Raw genomic sequence first — 10,000 nt, 5'->3', positions numbered from 1 at the left:
CTCCATCATCGCATGGGGTGATGATGATGATGATGATGATGAAGGTGATGAGATGCTGGTTGATGTTGATGATGATGATGATGAAGTTGGTGAGATGCTGATTGATGGTGATGATGATGATGATGATGATGATAATCTGGTTGATGGTTATTGGAGCTGGAAGCAGAGCGGCTGCACAGTACTGATCATTATTAACGATAATAAAATAACATTTAAAAACATGCAGTAATAAAAATGAGACTCACATCAGTAGTTAACTCTTAATTAAACATGCTGACACATTGAGGTGCATACACAGTAAACACAGAGTCCCACAGCAGAGGTATGCCTCCCTTCCTCCCTTCCTTGACCTGAGGACAATAGGAGTGTCTTGTTACCTCTCTCTGTGTTGTATGTCTTGTTTTTTATTGTAATGCTTTTGCTTTGCCTTGTCTGTCTTTGTTTTTGAAAGGTGCTACTGTATATAAATAAAGTATTATTATTATTATTGTAATAAAAAGTAATCATACTGTAAAGACAAGAAGTTTGTTCAGTCGATGTCACATCAGTCCAGTTTATGATTTTGTGCAATTGAGACGCTAAATAATAAACTTTAAATAAACAAGCAAACAACTGAAATAAAACAAAGTCAAACATTACACTATTTATCTAGTTAATATGCAGTTATTAGTTATTATGCATCTATGAAAATGCTTGAAAGATAATTTTATTATTAAACTGATGATAAACACTATTAATGACGTCCAAACTTGTCAAAAGTAAAATCAAAGCTCATAAAGCAGAAATCATCACAATCATCTGTGTGATATAAAATGTAAAATTTGGGAGAATATTCAAACGATGTCTGCTGTGGTTATAATTCATCCTGTGTGGAATAAAAAACAGAGTGAGCTGAGAGGAGGCGCTGCTGGTCTGCTGGTCTGGAGGTTTAACACGCTGAGAGGAGGAGCTGCTGGTCTGGAGGAGGTGCTGCTGGTCTGGAGGAGGTGCTGCTGGTCTGGAGGAGGCGCTGCTGGTCTGGAGGTTTAACACGCTGACTCAGAACAAGAAGAACGTGGGTTCAAAACCAGCCGGAGACCTTCGATCAGAGTCTGGGACAGATAATTAATACTGCTGGAGATCTTTAAAGGCTGCATGTGAGTTCAATATGCCTGAACCTGGAAATGTGATTACTCTTTACAGGCAGGAAAGGGTTAAAGTTGAGATACCTGCAGCTTTCCTTCCTTACCTCCTTTCCTTCCTTACCTTCCTTCTCTCTTTCATTCCTCCCTCCTTTCCTTCCTTCCTCCTTCCTTCCTTCCTTCCTTCCTTCCATCCTTCCTTCCCTCCCTCCTTTCCTTCCTTCCCTCCCTCCTTTCCTTCCTTACCTCCTTCTCAGATCAGATACCTGCAGCTTTAATGTGTCAAATCTGAGTGATGGGAAAGATGAAAGATGAAAGATGAAAGTGAGGCTTCAGCTTCAGGTGTGGATGAGATAAAAAAAGCCTAAAATGTGATGAGACAGATCAGAGCGGGGGGGAGGAGGGAGGGAGGAGGGAGGGGAGCGGGTGGGGGGGATTGATGGAGGCAGGTGCCAGTTTAAACCAGTTAAAACCAGATTAGGAGCGAGGGAGTCCTCCTGTATGAATGAGCAGCTTGTATCTGAGCCAGCAGTCGTGTTTTATTTGAGTCGGCGAAGCGTCGTGACTCTCTGAGCTTCTGCTGCTGGTCGTGTCTGCTGCCCACAGAGGAAGAAGAGGAGGAGAGCGGGGGGGGAGAGAGGAGAGAGATAGAGAGAGAGAGACAGAGATAGAGGAGAGAGAGAGAGAGAGAAAGAGAGGGAAGAGAGTGAGAGACAGAGAGAGGAGGAGAGCGAGAGAGAGACAGAAAGACAGCGAGAGAGAGAGGAGGAGAGAGAAAGAGAGAGACAGGGGAGAAGAAGAGGAGGAGGGAGAAAGAGAGAGGAGGGAGAGAGGAGGAGGAGAGAGAGCAATAAAGAGAGGGGAGGAGAAGAAGAGGAGGAGGGAGAAAGAGGAGGAGGAGAGGAGAGAGAGAGAGAGAGAAGAAGAAGAGGAGGAGGTAGAGATAAAGAGAGGGGAGGAGAGCAGAGGAAGAAGAGGAGGAGGGAGAGGGAGAGAAAGAGAGAGAGGAGGAGGGAGAGAGATAAAGAGAGAGGAGGAGAGAAGAGGAAGAAGAGGAAGAAGAGGAGGAGGGAGAGAGAGAAAGAGGAGAGAGAAGAGGAGGGAGAGAGATAAAGAGAGGGGAGGAGAGCAGAGGAAGAAGAGGAAGAAGAGGAAGAAGAGGAGGACAGACAGCAGAGTGGGCTGAATGTCAGAGGAGGTGAATCACTGCCGGCTCATATTTCACAATCTCACCTGAGAGACAGAAAACAGGATTAACCCAGAACATCAATCTGCACATATATAAATATACACTGCTGCTGCTGCTGCTGCTGCTGCTGCTGCTGCATGTGGATAATACTATAATATAATATATATTAATATATTATGTCATGCATTTCAATAGTTACACAGTGCTTTATATACACATAAAATCAATAAACCTGATCTCCAGCAGGTTGAACACAGACGTCTCCTCAGCTTCAGTCTGTAGCTCTGATGGATGATGGATGGATGATGGATGGATGATGGATGATGGATGGATGGATGGATGATGGATGATGGATGATGGATGATGGATGATGGATGATGGATGATGGACTCTCAGAGGGTCTGATAGAAGCTCAGATATCTAATCTGGAGACTTAAAGTGATCAGTGAAGCAGTGTGATGTTTCTCTTCTTGTTTTATGCACTCATTAAAAAGTGTGCATAAAAACCAGGTGAGTGGAAACACATGTAGACACAGAGAGGTTAACGTTCTGCCTCATGGTGGCGCCAAAAGCTCTAAAGGTTTATTTCCCAGGACCTCAGGATTCAGGATTCAGGGTTCAGGATTCAGGATTCAGGATTCAGGATCAGATCCAAGTCGACACCTGAAGTCTCATGACTGAGTGCAGAGTTTATGAGCAAAAGATGGATAAATATGCAACTTTGCACTTTAACATTTATCAGAAATCACCAGAGCTTCATAGAGAGTTTAATGTTTCTGCAGAGGAGAATATTATTTGCAGAGGATGATGAAGATGTGATGAAGATGTGATGAAACTTTGCTTCACTGCAACCAAAAGACAACCAAAGTCCATCTCTGTATATTTAATATTTAAAAACCTGAAACCTTTAAAGGATTCATTCAGATTCTTTAAATGTTCAACCAGAAGTCAAAGATGAACTCTGTAACTCCTGCAGGAAGTTCAGATTCTACTAAAACTGATAAATAGTAAAATTCAGGAGATTAAATGTTATAAAAACATTTAAAAGACGAGTTTGGAGACTGAAACTCAGACTGATGATCTACAGATGAGTCACATTTGGTGATGCATCAAGTTTCTCAGCATAAACATACAGATATATAGATAGATGTATTAATAGCATAATGTTTGTTAATATGCTTTTTATAACTCTCCTCCACACATACAGGATGATCAGCGCTTAGTAAGGTCAAAGGTCAAAAGTGTCTGAGCTCGATGGAGATGAAGCCAGCTGTCATTTCAAGAATCATACTGTATATTATATAGACCCTAACCCTCTCCTCTCTGTTTGGTCTTTATTATTTAATGCATGAAGTCATTGATCTCATATTAAATGTGCATTTAATAAAGCTTGTTGGTTCTTCTTCACAATATTGTTGTTTCATTTTAAAATCCTTCTTCTTCTTCTTCTTCTTCTGCACATCTCAGCATTTCTCAGTCTGCAGATATTAATGATAAACTTATATTTCAATTGTTTGTTAACAGTTTCACATTTTTAACCCTTCATTGATCTACTAGTGTTTGGTAGAGTTCACTTTGTGTGTAATGCACAGACAGACCATCAGATTGTTCTATGGTTGCTATAGATACAGGTTGTGTTATGGTTGCTATAGATACAGGTTGTGCTATGGTTGCTTTAGATACAGGTTGTGCTATGGTTGCTATAGATACAAGTTGTGCTATGGTTGCTATGGATACAAGTTGTGCTATGGTTGCTATAGATACAGGTTGTGTTATGGTTGCTATAGATAGAGGTTGTGCCATGGTCGCTATAGATACAAGTTGTGCTATGGTTGCTATAGATACAGGTTGTGCTATGGTTGCTATAGATACAGGTTGTGCTATGGTTGCTATAGATACAGGTTGTGCTATGGTTGCTATAGATACAGGTTGTGCTATGGTTGCTATAGATACAGGTTGTGCTATGGTTGCTATAGATACAGGTTGTGCTATGGTTGCTATAGATACAGGTTGTGCTAGTGTATAAAGGAAGAATAACACAAATCACTGCTGACATAAGAGACATTTTGAAGTTGACTTTTATATTTTCATCTCTAACATGTTTTTAATAAAAGTTTAGAACCAATGAGGAGTGAATGAGTCTGTAAAACATCACATTTAGGCTCAATGAGAGAAATATAATATATAATATAATATAATAATGTTTTATGTTTTCATGGCCTCAAAGAGGAAGGAACAGGCCGAGTGTTTTATCAGCTGCTGCTTTTAAAAGCACAAAAATCAATAAAAGTATAAAAATATATTTAAATATAACTGAACTAATCCTGACTGTGCTCCTAGTTAAACTTTATAAATATGTCAGTTTTCTGTTTTGACACACGTCCTCTTCATTAGTGACAGCCGCTTTCAGGCTCTTTGGCTTTTGTTGAAAAAGTGACTCAGCTGCCGGATTTGAGGACGCGTGTAGGCGACGGAGTGTGTGGTGTGTGTGTGTGTGTGTGTGTGTGTGTTGGCACCGCAGATGGTCGGCGGGCGGAGGATCTGAATCCATTCACAGAGAGAAAGAAAGAGAAGGAGTGAGAGAGAGAGAGAGAGAGAGAGAGAGAGAGAGAGAGAGAGAGAGAGAGAGAGAGAGAGAGAGACAGAGAGAGAGAGAGAGAGAGAGATGAATGAAGATGCTCAGATATAAAATCAAAGCTTCTATCAGTGAAGAGGAAGAACACTGAACGCTTTGTAGGTTTGTTTAACTTTTATTCTTTCTGTTTTAAAGTCTTTATTATAATTTACTTTATTTTTCAGAAGTTTCAGAACAGCTACTAAATGTTTGAGCATCTTCAGTCACACAGTAACTCTGCAGCTAGAAGAAAAGGCCTCAAAGTTATAAACGTCTCTTCACCTGCAAAAACAAGCTTCTTCATTTCCTCCCTTTCCTCACTAAAGACTCTGATGATGAAGAGTATTAGGACCAAATTAGATTAATCTCGACATGAAGATTTTAAAATCAGCACTTTGACATTAAACTCAAAATGTCGAGAATAAAGTTGAAATATCATGACGACTTTAATCTCAGTGTGTCGACATTAAAGTCAGACTTTGCCAGTGACTCCAGAAATATGAGAACAAGTTTAGAGTCTACAGTTAAAATGCTGCAGTGAGTCTGCAGAGTACCGATGAGTCTCCTCTAATGTAACATCTGGGTTGACTTGCTGAGCTACTTTTGCTTTTTGCACAAAGAAATCCTGAAAAAGAAAAGAAATGATGTTGGTAGGTAATTAATGTTAACTGAAGCAGCCGGTGCTTCCTGGCTGAGATTAAAGTCAACATGATATTTCAACTTTTCAACATTTTGAGTTTAACCCTTCCTGTTCATAGTCTGTTACCTTCACAGTATGACCCAGGCCAAGAAGTATTTCCACCAAAGTTTTAACTACAACCTATTCAGAATGTTTAAATACTCTATGCCACATAAAAAAAAATGATGTCCTTCATAAATGTTTCAAAGAGCAAAAAAAATCCTCATATGGTCCTAATATTCATTTATTAGGATTTACTTATGACTACAATTAAAGCTGAATATAAGGCTGATTGGTGCGGCGCTTCCCCAATCAGAGAGCGACAGCTATAAAAGCCTGGTGTGCTCTCCAGATGCTGGCAGACACCTCAGCAGTACACTCGCAGAGGTAGTAGTGAATGATAGCATGTGTTCTGGTTACTCAGATTAGGGCCAGGGTAAGGATAGCTTCTCTTACTTATTTGTGTCACTTTGTTTTCCTGTTAGGTTTAGGGGTGCTGATCACTTTTATTTCTGTTTTGTATAGTGCTAGAGTAGCTAGTTAGGTTTGGTATAGTGCTAGAGTAGCTAGTTAGGTTTGGTATAGTGCTAGAGTAGTTAGTTAGGTTTGGTATAGTGCTAGAGTAGTTAGTTAGGTTTGGTATAGTGCTAGAGTAGTTAGTTAGGTTTGGTATAGTGCTAGAGTAGTTAGTTAGGTTTGGTATAGTGCTAGAGTAGTTAGGTTTGGTATAGTGCTAGAGTAGTTAGTTAGGTTTGGTATAGTGCTAGAGTAGTTAGTTAGGTTTGGTATAGTGCTAGAGTAGTTAGGTTTGGTATAGTGCTAGAGTAGCTAGTTAGGTTTGGTATAGTGCTAGAGTAGTTAGGTTTGGTATAACACTAGAGTAGTTAGTTAGGTTTGGTATAGTGCTAGAGTAGTTAGTTAGGTTTGGTATAGCGCTAGAGTAGTTAGTTAGGTTTGGTATAGCGCTAGAGTAGTTAGTTAGGTTTGGTATAGCGCTAGAGTAGTTAGTTAGGTTTGGTATAGCGCTAGAGTAGTTAGTTAGGTTTGGTATAGTGCTAGAGTAGTAAGTTAGGTTTGGTATAGTGCTAGAGTAGTTAGTTAGGTTTGGTATAGTGCTAGAGTAGTTAGTTAGGTTTGGTATAGTGCTAGAGTAGCTAGTTAGGTTTGGTATAACGCTTGAGTAGTTAGTTAGGTTTGGTATAGTGCTAGAGTAGTTAGGTTTGGTATAGTGCTAGAGTAGTTAGGTTTGGTATAACACTAGAGTAGTTAGTTAGGTTTGGTATAGTGCTAGAGTAGTTAGGTTTGGTATAATGCTAGAGTAGTTAGTTAGGTTTGGTATAGTGCTAGAGTAGTTAGTTAGGTTTGGTATAGTGCTAGAGTAGTTAGGTTTGGTATAGTGCTAGAGTAGTTAGTTAGGTTTGGTATAGTGCTAGAGTAGTTAGTTAGGTTTGGTATAACGCTAGAGTAGTTAGTTAGGTTTGGTATAGTGCTAGAGTAGTTAGGTTTGGTATAGTGCTAGAGTAGTTAGGTTTGGTATAACACTAGAGTAGTTAGTTAGGTTTTGTGTAATGCTAGAGTAGTTAGTTAGGTTTGGTATAGTGCTAGAGTAGTTAGTTAGGTTTGGTATAGTGCTAGAGTAGTTAGGTTTGGTATAGTGCTAGAGTAGCTAGTTAGGTTTGGTATAGTGCTAGAGTAGTTAGGTTTGGTATAGTGCTAGAGTAGTTAGTTAGGTTTGGTATAGTGCTAGAGTAGTTAGTTAGGTTTTGTATAGTGCTAGAGTAGTTAGTTAGGTTTGGTATAGTGCTAGAGTAGTTAGTTAGGTTTGGTATAGTGCTAGAGTAGTTAGTTAGGTTTGGTATAGTGCTAGGGTAGTTAGTTAGGTTTGGTATAGTGCTAGAGTAGTTAGGTTTGGTATAGTGCTAGAGTAGTTAGTTAGGTTTGGTATAGTGCTAGAGTAGTTAGTTAGGTTTGGTATAATGCTAGAGTAGTTAGTTAGGTTTGGTATAGTGCTAGAGTAGTTAGTTAGGTTTGGTATAGTGCTAGAGTAGTTAGTTAGGTTTGGTATAATGCTAGAGTAGTTAGTTAGGTTTGGTATAGTGCTAGAGTAGTTAGTTAGGTTTGGTATAGTGCTAGAGTAGTTAGTTAGGTTTGGTATAGTGCTAGAGTAGTTAGGTTTGGTATAACGCTAGAGTAGTTAGTTAGGTTTGGTATAGTGCTAGAGTAGTTAGTTAGGTTTTGTATAGTGCTAGAGTAGTTAGTTAGGTTTGGTATAGTGCTAGAGTAGTTAGGTTTTGTGTAATGCTAGAGTAGTTAGTTAGGTTTGGTATAGTGCTAGAGTAGTTAGTTAGGTTTGGTATAGTGCTAGAGTAGTTAGTTAGGTTTGGTATAGTGCTAGAGTAGTTAGTTAGGTTTGGTATAACACTAGAGTAGTTAGTTAGGTTTTGTGTAATGCTAGAGTAGTTAGTTAGGTTTGGTATAACACTAGAGTCGTTAGTTAGGTTTGGTATAACACTAGAGTAGTTAGTTAGGTTTTGTGTAATGCTAGAGTAGTTAGTTAGGTTTGGTATAACACTAGAGTAGTTAGTTAGGTTTTGTGTAATGCTAGAGTAGTTAGTTAGGTTTGGTATAACACTAGAGTCGTTAGTTAGGTTTGGTATAACACTAGAGTAGTTAGTTAGGTTTTGTGTAATGCTAGAGTAGTTAGTTAGGTTTGGTATAACACTAGAGTAGTTAGTTAGGTTTTGTGTAATGCTAGAGTAGTTAGTTAGGTTTTTGTTTGAATTCACGAGACAGTTAGCTCCATTTTATTTGTAAGGAGTCCTCTTTTTGTTATATTTGGTTATTGATTTATCAGCACCTGGCGGCCCTTTTCTGTTGGGTTTAGTATTAATTTCCACATTGTCCTAATTTACTATAAATAAATACCGCTTTAATTTTACAACCATTCCCATCGGCCTGTGTGTGTTGCTTTCCCTTTTCCCCAACGAGCTGGGTTCATAACACTGTGAAATAAAAGTGAAGATTGTGATTCTGCAAAAACACAGAACGCTGAAGCTGCTCTCAAGTTTTTATTTATTTATTTTAAATTTTTAAACAAAAGTCAAAAAAAAAAATACACAAAAAGCAGATTTGAAGTTTTTCTTCTTCTCTATATAAAAATATACGTTTTTATTTCTTAATGAGGGAGGAGGAGCAACCAATCAGCTTCATGGTGCGGAGTGATGTCACCTGATCAGACAGGAAGTACGGCGTTACCTTCGGACGCAGCAGGAAGTCGACTTTTCCTCCGTCATCAGACAGGAAGTAGCTACACCCGTCCGTTCTGACTCCAGGTCGTAGTCTGGACCGAGCAGAGGGAAACCGGTTCATGTCCTTCGTCTACGTTCTGTCACTGTGTTCTCCCTCATCAGGTCAAAGGTTAAAGGTCAGGGGTCATGGGGGGTCAGAGGTCAGGGTCCTTCAGGCATCACACACTTCTTGTTCCGAACCTGAACGACTTCCTTCCTCTGCTTCAGGAAGTTTCCAAACGCGTCTTTCTCTTTGCTCTCCTCCGTCGCTGAAACACAAAAACACAAACTCTATTTATTTGATGCTGTTTTTTTTTGTTTTTTTTTTTAATAGTTGAATAACTTTATTAGTCCTCACTGCTGTGGTCGATGTCGTCCGTGTCGCTCTCCTCGTCCTCCTCCTCGTCGTCAGGGTTACCGCGGGTCATGATGAGGTCGCTGGGCCCGGCGATGTTTGCTTCCTCTGTCCGCCAAAATAAAAGTTTAACCAGCAGAATATATAATCCTCCTTCTTCTACTGCTTATAATACTAATACTACTACTACTACTACTACTACTACTGCTGCTGCTGCTGCTGCTGCTGCTGCTGCTGAGGATTTTATTGTTATATGTATCGTTATAACCAGTGTTGGGCACGTTACTTTTAAAAAGTAATTAGTTATAGTTACAGTTACTTCTCCCAAAAAGTAACTGAGTTAGTAACTGAATTACTCCATTATAAAAGTAACTAATTACCAGGGAAAGTAACTAAAGCATTAAAAAAACCCAATAATTAAAAAAAAAAGTATAAATATGTCTGTTCTGTGTTTTTGGCCACAGGTTTTGTAGTGGCGTGTGCCGTTGAGAGAAGCTTCATTAGGTTAGAGTTGCTTGTAACGGACGTGGACAAATACTTCGCTCTGATACATAATGTACGTTTCACATGTATGTTCCCGCCTTTTACCTCCAGGACATTAAAGTAGTGTCTGCACTTCCTGTTTAAAAACGTGACCTTTTCCTCCGAACTCGCCATTGCTGCAGCTCCTGCTAGTTTGTGTGTGTGAGGCTACCTCTGATTGGGTTACCATGAAATCTTACTCTGCCTTAACCAATCATCATCACGGTTGTCCC

At 39.5% G+C, this 10,000-nt stretch overlaps 1 protein-coding gene across 1 annotated transcript in view; it reads right to left on the bottom strand.

Annotated features, from left to right (window-relative positions):
- Positions 1 to 8,688: 8,688 nt before the first annotated feature.
- gpn1 (GPN-loop GTPase 1) overlaps positions 8,689 to 10,000 on the bottom strand; it is a 7,666-nt gene continuing 6,354 nt past the window's right edge. Inside the window, exons 12-13 of the mRNA XM_053318491.1 lie at positions 9,249 to 9,353; positions 8,689 to 9,159 (exon numbers count right to left, since the gene is read on the bottom strand). Coding sequence (XP_053174466.1) covers positions 9,053 to 9,159; positions 9,249 to 9,353 — 212 coding nt within the window. The 3' untranslated portion in view covers positions 8,689 to 9,052. The remainder of the gene's footprint in view (positions 9,160 to 9,248; positions 9,354 to 10,000) is intronic.

The sequence above is a fragment of the Scomber japonicus genome, chromosome 1 (genome assembly GCF_027409825.1).
Source record: "Scomber japonicus isolate fScoJap1 chromosome 1, fScoJap1.pri, whole genome shotgun sequence".
NCBI lineage: Eukaryota > Metazoa > Chordata > Actinopteri > Scombriformes > Scombridae > Scomber > Scomber japonicus.
The sequence above is the reverse complement of the archived record's forward strand: the minus strand, read 5'-3'. Positions and strand labels throughout refer to the sequence as shown.